This window comes from Martes martes (genome assembly GCF_963455335.1).
Source record: "Martes martes genome assembly, chromosome: 13".
Taxonomy (NCBI): domain Eukaryota; kingdom Metazoa; phylum Chordata; class Mammalia; order Carnivora; family Mustelidae; genus Martes; species Martes martes.
In genome coordinates, this window is record NC_137901.1 from 78,246,358 (window position 1) to 78,263,221 (window position 16,864).

Consider the following 16,864-nt stretch of genomic DNA (forward strand, 5'->3'; position numbering starts at 1 on the left):
GAATTAGCCAAGCTTTGGAGGGGTGCTCTCTCCAGGGCCAGCAAGCCCCCAGGTGATCAAAGCAGCAGAATAAAAAGAAATGCTTACTACAGGCGAGGACAATGGGGTCACCTTGGAGGCTCAGGAGGTGTTATTTATCAAGCGATAAATACTGAAGTATTTCAATATTTGGACACCTGGCACCAGCGTACCTGGGCATACAGTTGAATTGGGGCCGAGCCTAAAGAAAGGCACTCAGTAAATAAACCTTAAATTGCTCAGTTGGAGGACTGGGTCTTCAGTCTCCCTCTTCCCCGTATCTCAGTTATCCCTGGAGAATGGCCACGGCGATTCTGTTGCACTTGGCTACCCTTCCCTTTCCCCCAGGAGCTTCCCAGTTAGTTCACGTCTGCTTGCATGGGGAGAGCCTGGAGCTGGGGGTCAGGTGGATTGACCTGGCTGCAGACAAGGTGACTCAGCAACCAGACAGCAGCTCCCACAGCTGGCCTGGAACCTCCCACCCCTTCTGACAAATCCCGGGCTCAGGACAGTAGGTGGGAAGGGACCTCCCAGCAGCCCCACACCCTGCTAGGTCCAGGTGTTGGCTCATTTAAGAGACAGTATTGATTTTCACATTATGATGCACAACTTGTGAGGCACCGGATGGGGGGTGGGGGGAGGGAGAAGCCAGCCGCTGATTCCTGGAATTTATTTCGAGACACATTAATTTGTTTCCTCCCTTCAAGGTCAAATCAAGGCATCTCCATACATCACCGCTGGCAGCCGCTGGCTGGCAGGCAGTTGGGAGGGGGCACAGGTGGGCTGCAAATAAGACTTTCTGGGGAGCTGGGACAAGGGAATGGGGTGGAGAAGCAGGTTCCTGGCACCCCATGTCCCAGCATCCTCGCGGAAGTGAGGGCTCGGGAACAATGCTCTTTCATTTGGTTGGAGATCTCCCACGAAGGGCCAAGTCATCTATTTTGACGGCAAGGCTTGTGTGTTTAAGCTGGAAGCGCTTAGGACAGAAAGGAGCCAGGTTTCTGGAGTTTGAGATGGTGCCTTTGGCTTAATTTTCCAGGGTGACCCACACTCACCATTCATTTGCTCAATGCATATTTATTACTTGATGGACCAAACATTGCTCTTAGCACAGAAGGTGCAGACCGTGGGCTTTCCCCTCTCCTCACTCGGGGACTCACCATTCATAAGACCGGAAGTAGCAAACACGGGGATCATAGCTTTGTTTCCCTCTCTCTCAGCAGACCCTCACAGTGTAAAGACACGGGTTCCAATACCCAGCACAATGCGTCACACCTGGTGGGGGCCGCATAAATATTTTGTTGGACAAACATCAAATGAGCAGGGATTTTCCCCCTTGACTCGAATGATTCCTCCTCCCACCCTGGAAAGCAGAGCAGTCAAGGTCAGTTTGGGTTTTTATGATTTTATGTTATGATTTCTGCTGCTGCACAGAGACCCAAGTTGTTGCATGGCATGCTGTGCGGGGACAAGGGTAGGTGAGAGGGGGCTCTGGCTATCCTCGTGGCAGTCTGAGCTGAGACCCTAAACAAAGAGCCAGTGAGGAGGGTCAGAGAGTAATTGTGGAGAGAGAGAACAGCGTATCCAAAGTTCTGGTAGCAAGAGAGGACTTGTCTGGTTGGAGGAACAGAGGGGAAGTTAGGTGGGGCTGGAGGGTGAACATGGGGGGTTAAAGTCGGGTGGAGAGAGACAGCCCAAGGACAGATCCCACAATGCCTTTCAAGTATGCCAAGAAGCTTGCACTCAATCCTTCTGACAATGGACAATGGGGAACCATAAAAGGATTTTAAAAGGGATCCACCTTTCACCTGGGCTCCTGTGTTTTCTTCTTCTGGTGAGGCCCCTACCCCACCCGCCCCCCTACTTACTCAAGTGCTACAACCCTGTCCATCTTCAAGTCTGACCAGAGCACCTTCTTTCTGATAAGCCGCCATCCCACCCCCCACCCCCCTGTAAAGCCCCAGCTTGAAATTCCATCTCTTTCCTTCCCACAAGGTGAATGGACTCGCTGAAGCCACGCCTATGTTTTCTTTGTTGAGAGAAAGGCAAAACAAGGTCCTATTTCAAATTAAGTCTGGAGTCAGATTGCATGGGCCCCTTGCTTACCAGGTGTGGGATTTGGGGCAGTGCCCTTAACCCTTCTGTGCCTCAGTTTCCTTATCTGTCAGGTGGAGATGAGAGTTGAACATACCGCCGAGAATTGCAGAGCAATGGAACTGAGCCGACACATGACAGCCTCGCGTGGTGTCTGGTACATGGAAGCCCCTGAGTGAGGGACAGGCCTGCTTTTATCTGCCTTTTCCTGTTAAGGGTCTGGGAGCTCATATGAGCAGGAATTGTGGCTGGTTGTTCACTATATCCTTGGCTTCTAGTACAGGACCCAGCAAGTAGGTGTTTAGGAAATAGTCACTGACTTCTGTGGCCATTTGGGGATTTAGAGATGCCCTTGAAGATGGCTTTGCAGCCTATAAGCCCTTCATGAACTCTTCCAAAAGCAAATGTCCAGGTTCATGTTCTGCTGTTATGCTGTGACTCGCCACTTAGCATCAGCTTCTTCATTGTAAAATGAATGTCTGCTTAGGGTGTCATGGGAATTAACTGAGATTGGCTGTAGGGGTAGAGCATGTGGCCCCCTTTTGCTCAATGAGATAAAAGGGGAAGTCTTCTGAGAGCTTCTGGAAAAGATCTTGCTCACTGATAAAAGGGAAAGCCAGATGAGAAGACTTTTTTTATCCCTGCCTTCCCTTCGGGTACATTGTCATATGAAGATGAGGTGATTGGAGCTGCTGCAGCCATTTTGCAAACATGAGGACAAATCTTGTAGACTTTGTCAGAGATGGCAGAGGAAAAAGATCTTTGGGCTCTTAAGTGGCATATGAACTGAAAAAAAAATTACTCTGAAATCACTCATCTCTAAATTTCTTAAAAAGTTAGACAATAGATGTTTATGTCATTTTTTAAAAAGATTTTATTTATCTATTTGACAGACAGATCACAAGTAGGCAGAGAGGCAGGCAGAGAGAGAGGAGGAAGCAGGCTCCCTGATCCCAGGACCCTGGGATCATGACCTGAGCAGAAGGCAGAGGCTTTAACCCACTGAGCCACCCAGGTGCCCCGTTTATGTCATTTAAACCAGGATTTGTTGTGTATCATTATTTGTAGCTACAAGCATTCCTAATTCATTTCATATCTCTAAAAGGTATAGAGTTTAGCATTCCCCATAAAAGAAGCACACAAGGCTAAGAACATCAGCTCTTTTATTATTATTATTTACTGTCATTAGCCCCTAAACAACAGCACAATTCAAATAACAATGACACACAAGTCCCACTCATATACATAACACCACTAGCCTGCCTGCCAGTCTGTCTGGCCTTTGCTTGGTTCCTGGTGGAGCTGTTTGGAGACAGCCCCCTCTGTAAAAATCCCAAATTGGACATAGGAGGCACAAGAAAGGGGGGGGGGGTGATTTAGCCAGAGAATAAATGGGCTTCCAGAGTCCCCGGGGAGTGCCAGTTTGGGAACATGCTATATAAATGCTTGGCTGAGGAGCAGAAGGCACTGTTTTCAGGTGGCTGTTGGATAAATCCCATACAGGGAGGTAAGACCTAGCTACCCCCCTTCGTAGGCCAGTGCTGCAGAAACACAGTAGAGTGAGCTAATGGGCTCCATCCAGCAAACCATAAGGCAGGCATGGAAAGTCGGAACCCAGAACAGGAATCTGGGTGACAGGGAGGTCCCCAGAGAGAAGCAACCTTTGCATTCGCTGCAAGGGAAAATACAGTGTGAAATGTCATGTCCCCTCCTACCTGTTTTGCAACTACAGAATGTGCAACATTTTCATCATGAGAAAAAAGGTAAAGAAAATCTCCCAGCATTTTGGCCTCAGGCAACTGAGCATGACCTGCCAAATGCTCCATCCTGTGGAAACGCCTACTATTACCCTAGCCAGGGAGTCTGTGGTCAGTCCACCCCCACCCCCAACATTTTAGTTACACTAAATCTATGAATTCAGCTAAAGTCATGTACTCTGGAATCAAGGAAGCCCTGGGGATGGCGAGGGGAAAAGACGGGCCAAGACTGGGGTCTCAGGAACAGGTAACTTCCCGGCTGTCTTGGGGAAGCTCGTTGTTGAAACTGCTCTCTCCAAATGTTGAGTAAGGGGGGACCTGGGGCGCTTCGATGATCAGCAGGCCCTCTGGGGAAAGCGAGGCAAAGACTGTCACAGGATCCACCTCTGCCGGAAGCCTAGGAGAAGCACAAGGTATCACTCATGTATTATGTTTCACGTAGCGTATGCAAACTTTCGTGCATTTGGAAGAAAACAGCTTTGATACGAATTTAGGCTCCGAGGGCATACAATGCTGGGTTTGAATCCCGACTTGACCCCTCTCTAGCTGTGCGGTCTTGGGAAGGTCATTCAGTTGCTCTGATTTTATGCCCTCATCTGCAAATGGAGATAGCAATATAAAACGTGTATAGTATTTGAAGGGAGGTGAGAGTCTGAACAGGCTTTGCAAATGGTAACATGGTGTTCCAACAGTAACTTACAAGATCTCTGTGGCCCAGACCTTTGGTCTTTGGTTGAGGTGTCCACCCACATTGGACCCCCACGATCCGGTATAGAACACAGTAAGGTGTGAACTCACAGCAGGTAACACGTTTCCATTTGCCATGTGCTTGCTGAAAGTGCTTTACTACAGAATGCACTACTGGTGAATTACTGCGGGAACAGGCTGGCCATGTGGCAACATTCTCTCCCATGGTTAGAATGAACCTTGATTTGGGCCACAGCTGAAGTATCTCTCTTGATAGGTCCTAACTGCTTGGTTCCCAAAACACATTTATAGGAAATGACCTGGCTAGAACTTTATAAAGAGCCCAGAGTGGTTCATAGGTAGGAATTAATATGCCCATTGCACAGAACACTTAGCAGAGACTTGGGGACATCAAGTGACAGGCTCAGTTAGCCTCAAAGGGATTTCTGAATCCAACTCTGGTTCCAGTTTTGAAGGTTTTTTTTGTTGTTGTTGTTGTTTTTGGGGGGGTTTTGCGTGTGTTTTTTTAATGATTTTTGATGGTTTTGGGTGAAAGAGACAATCTGGGACATGGTTTCTTCGACTAATTACCGGAATGGTGAGAACATGTTCGTGGTCTCACTGGGATGCCATTATTTATAAAGATTATGAAAACTATGACCTTCTGAGCACTTTCTACATGCCAGATAGTTCACCTAGTTATCATCTGCTTTAGTTGTTAACAATAATCCCACCAGGCAAATTCTGTTACTGTCCCCATGTCCAGACAAGAAAACTGAGGCCAGAGAGGTGAAGTGACTTGCCCAAGATCACACTGCAGGAAAGAAGCAGATGGGAATGGAATTGGAATCTTAGCCTCCAAACTCAGAGCAGATGATCACGATGCTCTGTTGCCTCCCCTAGCACCAGACTTTTGAGCCAAAAGGGAAACCGGGAGGGTTGATCAGCGTAGACCTTTCCCCTGGTCCAGGACGGTCCTGCCTTTAGAAGTGCAGAGGTTTTGATGAAAGAACCAGGCCAGCAGGCAGACCCATTCCTGGCCAGGGCAGGGTCCTTCCTGGAGGGGGTGGGGAGTCTCTGCTGTGAGTAGCAACATGTAGCCACATGAACGGCATCGGACCCAGGAGACTCCTGCTAAATCAGAGCCACAGAGATTAACAAGGGGCCCTCTGGGAAGGAGGGAAGAGAAAGAGGGAACTTGGGCAGAGGCCAAGTCAAACTTCTAAAGCACAGAGGAGGCCAAAAGTCTGGACCTCCCTCCCACTGCTGGGGACAGGCCAACTCTGTTTAACTATTTGCCTGCTAACCCATAGCGCACCTGGTGCGATGGGGCAGGGCCCCTGTGATTCAGAGCACGGCCTTTGCAGGCAGGAAGACCTGAGTTCGAATTCTGCTTCTTCCTGACGTATGACCTCAGGCTAGTGAGCTGGCCTCGCTGAACCTACCTCCTTATAGGAAAAGTGGGGTAATGGTTTCTACTTCTTGGGAATTACTTGGCTAGAATTACTTGGGACAATGATGTAATTATCAGTGCCTGGCATACAGTAAGTGCTCAATAAGTGTTAGCCTCTGTATCGTTACTACAGCCACCGACTGTTCAAGTGGGCACCTTGATGGCTGTGTATATTTTAGCCCAAGTTGTGGTATCACCAAGCCAAAAAGGTCAGAACCCAAAAGAACCTCCTCTTTTGTTCAGGACAATGCTCTCATATTATACCTGGGGAAACTGAGGCCCAGAGGCGGGAACAGACTTGTTCAAGGTTTCTCACCAGGTGACCTGTACATTGAACCCCCATGGTGTGAAAATTATTCCTCTTCCATTCTCTTTCAGTCCTTCCATTTCATCCAAAGGAAGGTCTCAGCTAAGTGTTAACTCCCTTAGCCTCTATCCCTTGCTGTTTTCTGTTTTTAATGGAGAGAGAGAGAGAGGTGATCTAAGGCTTGGACCCTTAGGCAGACAGTGCTACTTATTCAACCGCATTTTTCTTTCACTGGAGTTGTTTTATGATTGTCCTCTTCAGTGAAGATTTTAGTAGGAATTTAACTTTTGCAAAAGTGACCTGATCCAAAAGAAAATAAATCTTAAGCAAATAATAATATGGGAACCTAAGCACATAAGGCAAAAAGTAGTTGAAAATGGTCCGTGAATGACTGCAGTCTGGTCTCTCCTAATCAGGTAGGAAGGCCATGGGCTTTGAAGGTGGGGAGACCAGCGTTCAAATCCCAGATATGGCTCATTACTAGCTGTGTGCCCTTTGTGGAATTTCAGAATCCCTTTGAGCTTTAGTTTTCTCATGCAGAAGATGGGCTTAATAATACTGCTTCATAGGATTCTTTTAGGGCTGAAATAATATTAAGACTAACCCCTCTTCACATGGCTCTTGACACACTGCAGATGTCAGTAAATGGCAGAACAGATATCTGGGAAGGTGTGGAACAAGGACCTAAAGTTTGCTTTGACTCTGAGCATCTTCTATTGATGATTTCCTGAGTCCCCTGCTTCCTATCCGCCCACCCAAGCTGGGCGTGGAAAGGTCTCATCTATAGTCTTGCCCCGCCCCCAACCTGATTGGCAAATTCCAAGACCTCTCCTGCTCTGCCTCATCAGTCAACATGGCGCCTTTCACATGGGGATGGATGTGTTGGGAAGAACTTTCTTGCCTTGGCAAAGGCAAACAGCTGTAGCATCCTGCCTGGGAGGAAATCTCCAAGGGGCTCAGTGTGGCTGAAGGAGCCTCCCTGTCCTCTGATGACCGGAGCTTTTCCTAGGAGAGGTAATGGAGCCTCCTGAGAGTGGGCCTGGGCCATCCTTGGTGTCTAGAGTCTGGGCAGAGCCAGGGGGTCCCAGGAGGTCCTGGCTGCTCTCATGTGACTCCAGACTGGCCGAGTTTTTTAGTAATATTAGTCCCCACGGACTGAACACTGAGTCTGAATCCCATGCGAAGTGCTTTACACGTATCCTCTCATTCTCCATCACAGCTCTGTCCATGAGGGAATGTGGGGACAGAAGCTCAGGGCAGTTCACGGACCTGTTCCAAGTTACCCACTTTCTTTATCATGGAACCAGGCCTCCCTACATGCAGAGGAGTTTCAAAATACTTAGCGACTGGCCCAGCGGGACAATGACCCACCAGAATGGATGGATACGTGCCATAGTAATGGAGGAGGTGTTGGGGACCCCTTGTTGCTGGAATGTGGGGGAGGTGCGGAGGGCCTCCCTGGGGGCAGGGTCAGGCTGGGCAGGGTGGTTAGGGACGGCGCTTAGGGGGCTCAGGGCAATGGCTAGTCTAATATTTTAACAAGTAACTCTGCTCAGCGGCTGGACCCCAGCTGTGCCTTGAGCGGCTTTAGGCAATTCTGTCTGGTCAAGTCACCCCAGCACGCTGCTTTCCCGGAGCCCTCGGAGATGGAGAAATCCACATTTTATAAAGATGATTAACCCCCTGACTTCTTTCCAGTTCAGTCCCTTCCACAGCGTTGTCCCGCCTGGGACTCCATCCTGAGGCCTTATCTGAGTCTCTTCCAAGAAACATGAGCTTCCCCTGCACTCCCCCACTCTTTCTTTTCCTCTCTCCCTCCCAGCAGCATTTCATCTGGCTGCGGCACCAGGGAGCGGTGTGGGTCTTGGGGATGGCAGGCGAGCCAGCCAGCGGGAAGGAAAACAGCCGTTCGCCTTATCAGGAAGCGTCCATGGGCTTCTAAGAACTCCAGAGGCACTGGGCGGGGCAGGACTGGGCACATGGCGGGAGAGACAGGACCGCAGAATCTCTTCCAGACCCGGGATATTTCGGCCAGGGCTAGGCGTGCAGTAAAGACTCAACACCGCCACGAACAGTAGTAACAACAAACACCACTTATGGGAACCTACTGTGCACTGGTGGCCGTGCCATGATTTCATTTCCGTTTCCGTTGGTGACTCCGGAATCAACAGCCGCCTGATCCCTTTTACAGGTGCTGAAAGGGCATCCCTTGCTCCAGGCATGGGCACTGTGCCCAGGGTTCAGGGATCGGTTTGGGATCGGTTTGGGGCTGTTCTAAATTCGAACTGTAGGGACTCTGGGCAGGTCGCTTCCCCTCTGGGAACTTAGTTTCCCCATCATACAAGGAGGGTCATGTCTCTTCTGCCCGCTGCAAAGATTAAATGCATTGACGGGGACAAGACTCTGGGGCCAGAAGTGGATACGTAGTAGAGAGCTGCTGGGGAGGGGGTGTGTCTGGGAAGAGGAGTCCCCCGTCAGCCCCTTGCCGTAGGCTCCCTCCCTCCAGCTGGCTTTGATTCGCTGGTCCAGCCTGCTGGTCTTCTGCTGCTGGCCTGATTCCCCAGGCTCAGCTCTCCCCACACCCCTCAGCAAAACCTGCCCTTCATGCGTCCTCAGCCTCCAAAGCCCTCCCGGGAGGAGACCGCAGTGTCGGGACACCTTCCAGCTTCATTCCCTCGGATGCTCTAGGGAAGGCAACCTGCTCTCCCGTGGTAGGACACTTAGAGCAAGCAACCTTCGCAAGATTCTACTGGGCATTGGGCACCAGGGGAGGGTATCTCTCGATGGTGATGGAGATCCTTCCCAGGCCTACCACGTGGCTCAGCGAGTGCCCCAATTTTCATGGCATCACAGATGTGTCATTTGGCCTCTCGGACCCTCCATCTGCAAAGCGGCCTCGTTGATGCCCACCTCACAGGGCACTGAGCAGGTGTGATGACCTCATTTACGCACCCCCCTTTCTGGGACCCCATGGCGGGTTTGCTGTGACACCTTCTCCACTTTAGGGGTGAGGTTTCAATTCCCTGATCTGGGACTTGTCTTGAAAGAGAGATGCCCAAGAGGGAGATGCTCTAGATCTTGGGTCCCAGACGCGACCCGCTCCTCTACCCCTACCCCAGAACCCACACCACCAGGTAACTTACTGGATTTTCTTTGTGAAGTTCTTGGAAACGATGCCACCTTCTTGCTGCTTCTCTTCGTGTTTGCCTAGAATAGAGAGGAATGCCGCGGGTAAGCATCTACGTCCCTGGGACTTGGTCAGGCCTCAGGCTTGGGTTCAACTGCTGCCCCAGCCCCTGCCCCACCCTTTGGCGCAGGGCTCAGTCTGGAGACACCAGTTGTCTGAGCAATCTCACCCCTTCTCCCTAGGTGGCCAGACAGGCAAACCCGAAGGCTAGCCTCCCAGGAGGGGTGGTAGGAAAGAAGCGGGGTCATGTGTTGACGGCTGGCTTGCTGCCCAGTGGGCTTTACAAAGCCCAGAGCCTTTCCTAGCTTTGAAGGTAGGTTTCCTTCCCCTTGGGTTATGGGGGTGTAAGTGATGAAGCCCAGTGCTGGGTCCACAGTCACCTAGCAGGTGCATGGCTCGCCTGGGCTCTGAACCAGCTCTCACTGACTCTACCCTTAGTGCTGGGGTCTCACACCCCTCTTCCTGTCCCAGCTTGCGATTAGCTGAGCCACGTCACCTGTACCTAGAACAGATGAATTGCCTGGAAATAATGCTTCAGTCCGCTAAAACAAACAAACAAAACAAAAACACCCTGAGTCTCCAAAAGCGGTGGGGGGCGGGGGGGGGTGTCTCCTTAAGAAATAGAACATTAGACACTGCAGATTTGAAATTCCACCGGCCCCGCCTTCTACAGGGTAGCAGGGAGGGCAACTCTTCTTTCTTTGGGAAGAAAAAAGATAAGATTACAGGAAGGTGTGAGCCCAAACTGGCTATTGCCTTGCAATTTATATAGCAACTTCTGAGCCTCTTGGCTGCTCCTCACTCTTTTTTCTTTTTTAAATGGGGGAGAACGTCTAATTTCTCTCTCTCTCTCTCTCTTTTTTTTTTTTTTTTTTTAAGATTTCGTTTATTTATTTGAGACAGAGTAAGCACAAGCTAAGGGCAGGGGCAGAGGGAGAAGCAGACTCCCTGTTGAGCAGGGAGCCCAATGTTCAGCTCAAACCTTGGACCCCAGGATCATGACCTGAGCCCAAGGCAGATGCTTAACCAACTGGGCCAACCAGGCGCCTCTCTAATTTCTCTTTAAACAAACCAGATCAGTGCCCAGTGGAGCTTTCCAGCTCCTATCTTTATTTGTTCCTCATCTGTGGGGCCACATTCCCCAGCCAAGAACCCTCAGGCACACAGGGACACCCTTCTGAGCAGCTTTGGAATCCAGACTGTAAATAACCTTGCAGGAATTTTTTTTTTCCCAGCCCAGGTTTTTAAAAAACTGACAATTTATAGGTGATTACCTTATTAATTGCACTTCTTATTATTCACAATTTCTTTATTAATGACTTTGTTCTGATTGTAAGGCAATACAAATATACCCTGGAAAAATGTAGGAAATAAAGAAGTACATGATCGGGACCCTCCGAGGAAACCACATTTTTTGGTATAAGTTCCAGACTTTTCTTTCAAAACCACATTTTTGGGTATAAGTTCCAGACTTTTCTTTCTGTGTTACTTAGGCATGCATAAATGTTATATAGCAGAGATGAATATCACGTATTTTCACAAATGGGATCATATTTTATGTTACGCTCAAAACTGCTATCTCTTGCTAACACGTGATAATTATTTTTCCATGCTGTTCCAAATACCGTCCCACAACATGAATTTTTAATTGTTGCACAGTGTTCCACTGTAGGGAAATTTCAGTTCATTTAGCCACTTCCTGACTTTTGGGCACTGAGACAGGTATCTGACCTTGGAAAGAACCTCATTGCACCGAACTTCCTTACAGCTGGATCTTCGCATCTGGATGATGACTTCTTTAGGCTAAATTCTAAGTTCTGGAATTTCCGAGGCTCCATGTGTATAGCTAAACTGCTCTTAGGAAAGGCTGCCTCCGTTCGTTCACTCACGGGCTGGGCAGAAAGGGGTACACGGAGAGGAATTTGTTTTTAAACCCGAGTGTCTGGTTACCCAGAGCATGCTTTGCTCTGAAGGTGCTGTTGCTGGGAGAGTCGATTTGGACCTGCCAAGTCCATGAGTACCAACTGTCCAGCCCTAACACAGGCCTGTGGCCAGGGGAGCACTGCCTGTTCCCTGACACCCTCCCCAGAGCCTGGGCCTCCGGAGGCCTGCTTCCCCTGGGGACCGGCCAGTGCCTCTGACTCAGCCCTTTTGCACACTTGGTGTCCTGAGAATAAGAAACAAAGATCAAACAAAGATCAAAAGAATAGTGGTAGCAGACTCCTATATAGTGCTTCTGTGGTGTCAGCCACCCACCCCCAGCCCCTGGCTATAGCTACTTCTTTAATTTTCATGATAACCTTAGAAAACAGGGACTTGTGGGTGGGGAATGGAAGTTCAGAGAGGTTAAGTGATATGCCCAGGGTCACACAGCTTGGAAGTGTTGGAGCAAAGTGATGTAGGTTTTGGACTTTCAGTCCCTACTCTAACACTTCCTAGCACATCCCTACTCCTCTCTGAGCCTCAGTTTATTCTTCTCTAAACTGGGGGTGACAACACCTTCTTAATTATTGGGTTGCTGAGCAAATGAGAATGAATCACAGAACTGCTTTGTAAATTGTAAAAATGTGTGAAGGCGAAGGTTTATGGCTTATTTTGATGTCTGGAAAAAGGACTGCTCCTGAAAGGCTACGCTTGCCTGTCCATGCCCTGAAAATAGGGTGCTGGGGTTAGGGAGGGGAGGATCTCTGAGCAGGCGCAGCTCCAAGATTTCCATAAAGAGGAGTCTGGTTGAAAATGGATGTTGCTTACCCGAGGCTCATCTTGAAGCTTAATTTGCATATAATTTGAATATCTATTTATTGGGGCAGCTTAAGGATTATGAGTGATTTTTAATTTCTTCTTTTGCTTTCCTATCTCCATTTCTACCATGGAAATATTTTATTTTTGTAAACAGAAAAAAGGTAATTATGATTCTTTTTTTAAAAAAGAACTCATCCAGAGGCCAGGGCAAGCCAGAGGCCCCTCACAGCTACTATTTTTCCAGCATGCCTCAGAGAAATGTAGGTGCCAAGAAGCAGGCATCAGCACTCTGGGGAAAGCCATTGGCTTAGCTAAAGAAAGAAGGTGCTGTTTCCAGGGGATTCATAGGCCCTGGGATTAAGGAGAAGGAGGGTGGGCATAAGGCCTCTGGGTTTTCCAGTTCCTTCTTGGCCAGGACCTGGCCCAGTGGCCCATGAAAAGAACACTTCTTGGCTGGTGGCTGCAGGGTAGTAGGGGTGGATAAGGCATCATGGAAAGCATCTAGTCTAGCATTTTCCAAATATTTCCCTGGAATTAGACACTCAGATGTGGTCAGATAAGACTGGGCTGCCTCCAGAGATCTACAAACTAACCTAGCAAATTCAAAACTCTGATAAGTCCTGCAATGAGGAGACCTGGTTATAATTTTGTTTCCTCTGACTTGTTCTAAAATTCTGGACCACCTATCCTGCATTCTTAGATACCTACTGATAACTTAAAATGTACCCTTTGACAAATACTGATTTAGATCAACTCCTCCTAAGTAAAACGGAGGCCCAAGATGTAGTGGGGTTTGCTCAAGGTCATATAATCAGAAGAAAATCTGGCCATCCTGACTCAGAACTGTCTAAGCAGGCCTGGCTTTGAATCGCAGACATGTGCCATGGAGGATGGGGAGGGCCAGATCTCAGGTGAGTTACTATCCCTGAGTCTCAACTTCCTCACTTACCAAGTGGGTATCACAAACCTACCTACCCATGTTGCCCTGGGAGTCCATGTGAGGAACCAGGGAGCCAACATACGTAGGCATTGAGAGCAGGTGCTTGAGGAAGAATAGGTCTGTCGTTCTGTGATGTAGGATTAGAGACTGGATCTGATTTTAAATGGAGCCCCGATATCAATCTGATTTCTTAAATCCATTTTCTGAGAGTCTCTGTACGTGCCCTCGAGGGGATTTGGATTCCCTCAAGCTGAGGTTGCTAAGTGCACACCTGGGAGGCATTTTTATAAACTTAAAAGGCTTTATCTGCCTTATGGAAGCACCCAACAACCCTGTTTTACAAATATGGAAACTGAGGCTCCATGACTCGCTCAAAACCTCATGCAGAGCTGGATTAGTAAGGTGCTTAGCCAGGATCTCAGCCTGGAGCTGCCACAGCCCAGTCAAAAAGAAGCACCTAGAAAGGAGAATGAAGGAAATACCTCCCAGAGGCCTCCTAGAGGGGCCACAGGGCATGGGAAACCCTCTAACCTGGGGCGGAAGACTCTGGAATCCTAATTAAAGCAAAGATGGGGGAGGTGGTGGTGATAATTCCCTTATTCACAGAGTGCCGGACAGAGAAGCTCTTAACTCACCCCATCTCACAGGCTTTCTGCATTTATCATCATACACTGTGTGTATTTTTAATGTTCCCTATGGACTTGCAGGGCTGATATTACGCTCCCCATTCTGCAGATAAGGAAGCTGAGTGGGAAGACGGTTCTTGTCCTTATCCATCTGGCCGGGCCAGGATTTGAACCCAGGTCTCGGGGAGCATCTACCATTTATATGGTCTCCCGGGGCCTTGTGCTGTGCCCAGCATTTTTTTTTGTAATTTTATTTATTTATTTGACAGACAGAGGTCACAAGTAGGCAGAGAGGACGGCAGAGAGAGGGGGGAAAGCAGGCTCCCCACTGAGCAGAGAGCCCGATGTGGGGCTTGATCCCAGGACCCTGAGATCATGACCCGAGCCGAAGGCAGAGGCCCAATCCACTGAGCCACCCAGGCGCCCCTGTGCCCAGCATTTTAATAACAGCCCCATCACAGCCATGAGAATACTGATCCCTTGTGTCCCAGGCAGCAGGTCTACGCTGGAAACACATCAGCTCATATAACACAGCCATCTTCCTGCCGCGTAGCCACTGGAATCCCCATTTCCAGATAAGGAAACAAATATCAGAGAAGATAAACAATTTGCCCATCCTGCTGGGCCGTGGCAGAGCCCGGTTCAGAACTGCAGCCAACTCGGAAAGGCCCGGCTGAACCCCTCCATCCACACATGGCTCCGGCGTGTCCCGTGGCCCACCACACCCGGCCCTGGCCTCTGATGTTTATAATTCCACCCTGTGAGGCTTTGAAACTACCCCTACGCACCGCCCTGCCCTGCCCAGCTTGTTTCTGCCCAGCCTGGCTTTGCAATGGCTTTTATTGATTTTCTGGCTGGGAGCCTGCCAGGAACACACTCTTTTTAATGGAGCGTTAATTGCGAGGGAAGAGAGAGGAAGCCGTTCCTCTGCTGCCAGGCTTAATGGGGACTGAGCCTCCTGTCTCCTCTTCCTTTCTCCCAGGCTGGGAGGTGGCTCAAGCCCTGGGCCTGGAGTCCTGGGCAGGCCCAGACTCTTCCTCCTGGCTGCTGACTCATGGCGTGACCTTGGATGAGTCCTGCTTGGGCCTCAACCTTCTCAGCTGCAAAATGGGAGTAGACAGGCCCTGCTTCTCAGGGCTGGAGTGAGTGAGGGTTATCTGGTAGAAGGAATATAAGAGTCTTGGCCCAGGTCTTGGTAGCTGGTAGGTGCTCAATAAACCATCAAATCATTTTTGGCCTCCCAGGTCCCAAGACAGCCTGGTTTAAATCCAGGCGGCCATGGGCAAGTTACTTTAAGCTTTCTGTGCCTCAGTTTCCTCATCTCCTCATCTGTTAAAAAGAGGACACAAACAGCCACCCCCAGCCCCGTTGTTTTAACTGAGCTGCTACAGGTAAAGTGTGTAGTATGGTGCCAGGTAGACAGAAAGCGCTAACCAGGGTTGCCAGTTAGTATCGTTACTGCGACTACCATGCCTCAGTTTCCTGTTCTGGGACAAGGGGAGGTAGGTGTTCCTCTTGAAACCTGTGCTGAGTATTAGCTCAGTCATGGCACACCCTTCTACACTGCTATGCCCCTGGGGTGTCCGGAGTCCTAGCTCTTGTCTTTGTATTTCTTCTCTATCTGTTTAACTTATTCTTTACATGAATTTTTTTTCTGTCAAAACACATGCTGTGGTTTCTGTTTCCCTGCCTCTACTCTGACTGGTACAGCCCCCCAAAGGTCCCCCCCCCACAGCTGTGTCGGATTGAGGTGTCTCCTGGAAGCCGGGACAGGAGCACTTTTCCATAAAGATAACTTCTGTGGGCTCACTGGGCTGCATTCCTGAGCCCTGAAGTCACCTGTGTCACACGCTGCTGTCACAGCTCACCCTCTAAGGACAGACATTCTCTTGGCTGTTCCTGGGCCCGAGGCCTACACCCCTGTCCTGGGTTCTCTCTCACTTCTGCCCCTCACTCACCAGACACCTCCACGTAGCCGTCCTTGGTCTTCACCATCAGTTCCTCTGGCTTAAAGCTGTGCACGTTGACGCACACTTTCCAGGGCTCCCCGGGGAAGGGTGGGGGACTCCTGCCCTCCGCAGGTACCCCAAACCTGGCTGTAGCTGTCGGCCCCCGAGGCACCATGCCTGACCTCAGGGTCCCAGGCCACCCGGGGGAGAATCGAGGCAGGGCCCAGTTGCGCCATGAGGCCGTCAGGTCGTCGGGGAAGGGGTCCATGCCAAAGTCATCATCCAGCAGGCGCGAGGGGAGGGACGAGTCCCGGAAGGGGTCCCGGCGCAGGCGGCTTGGGTAGTGGCAGGAGAAGGGCATCTGACCATCAGCCATGGCTGCTGAGCTGGAGGGGAAACAGAGGCTCAGAGAGAGGGAGCCACCTGCCCAAGGTCACACAGCAAGGTGATGTGGGGGGCGTCTGGCCCTCTGAGCTTATTCTTCAGTTTCAGAAAATGCTGAACCATCCACTGCCAAGGACAGAGGGGGTTTACCCGGCTGGGGTCCCAGCCCCCAAAGGCACTCCAGAGGCGACCACCAGCCGGCCCAGCGGAATTCCAGAGGGCCCCTCTCCGCACTGCCTCACCGGAGATCAGCCAGTCACTGTCCTCCCAGGCTGTCCAGGCTCTCAGCCAGAGCCGCTGAGATGTCTGGAGGAGCGTCAGGAGCTTAATAAACCCAGGGACGCAGGCCTAGAAACTTCTCCTTGCTTCTCCTGGCCTCAGAGCCTTCTATTTATTGCCGCTTGGGGCGGGGGGCGGGTTTTGCCAGTGCCTCCTGTCACAGGAGTATTCAGAGGTGATGAACCAGTCCCTGAGAATCCGCTGAGGGAACAGCTGGGCTCCCAGGGGGGCGGGGAGGGGCCTTGTTGTCCTAGTCCAGCCAGCCTGTCCGGACACTCTCCTCCCCCGCTGGGCTCAGCTCCGCCCCCCTCTTCCCTGCTCCCTCCCCGGAGCCGCCTCCCCACGCTCCTCACAAAGGCTGGCTAGGCTATAAATAACCCTCTGCCTGCCAGGGCTCAGGTCACCCCAGGAATACCTTCTCCAGAGCCTGCTGCCTTTTGC

General features: G+C 50.3%; 1 protein-coding gene across 2 annotated transcripts; it reads right to left on the bottom strand.

Annotated features, from left to right (window-relative positions):
* Nucleotides 1–3,258: 3,258 nt before the first annotated feature.
* On the bottom strand, nucleotides 3,259–16,645 carry HSPB8 (heat shock protein family B (small) member 8). Of its 2 annotated transcripts, XM_080820955.1 has the most exons (4): nucleotides 16,387–16,513; nucleotides 15,770–16,146; nucleotides 9,460–9,523; nucleotides 3,259–4,266 (listed from the first exon to the last, which is right to left on the bottom strand). In XM_080820955.1, exons 2-4 carry the CDS (start codon nucleotides 16,134–16,136, stop codon nucleotides 4,107–4,109), a joined length of 591 nt encoding a protein of 196 aa, XP_080677081.1. In that variant the 5' UTR covers nucleotides 16,137–16,146; nucleotides 16,387–16,513; the 3' UTR covers nucleotides 3,259–4,106. The 2 variants fall into 2 exon arrangements, with proteins under 2 accessions (XP_080677081.1, XP_080677080.1); XM_080820954.1 differs by having other exon boundaries at nucleotides 15,770–16,645.
* Between the last annotated feature and the right edge of the window lie 219 nt (nucleotides 16,646–16,864).

Coding starts and splice junctions, on each gene's coding strand:
- HSPB8 (XM_080820954.1), bottom strand. CDS start 16,136: ATGGCTGATGGTCAGATGCCCTTCTCCTGCCACTACCCAAGCCGCCTG. Junction 9,524..15,769: donor CGGCTACGTGGAGGTGTCTG/GTGAGTGAGGGG, acceptor TCTCTATTCTAG/GCAAACACGAAGAGAAGCAG. Junction 4,267..9,459: donor AACTTCACAAAGAAAATCCA/GTAAGTTACCTG, acceptor TGCTTCTCCTAG/GCTTCCGGCAGAGGTGGATC.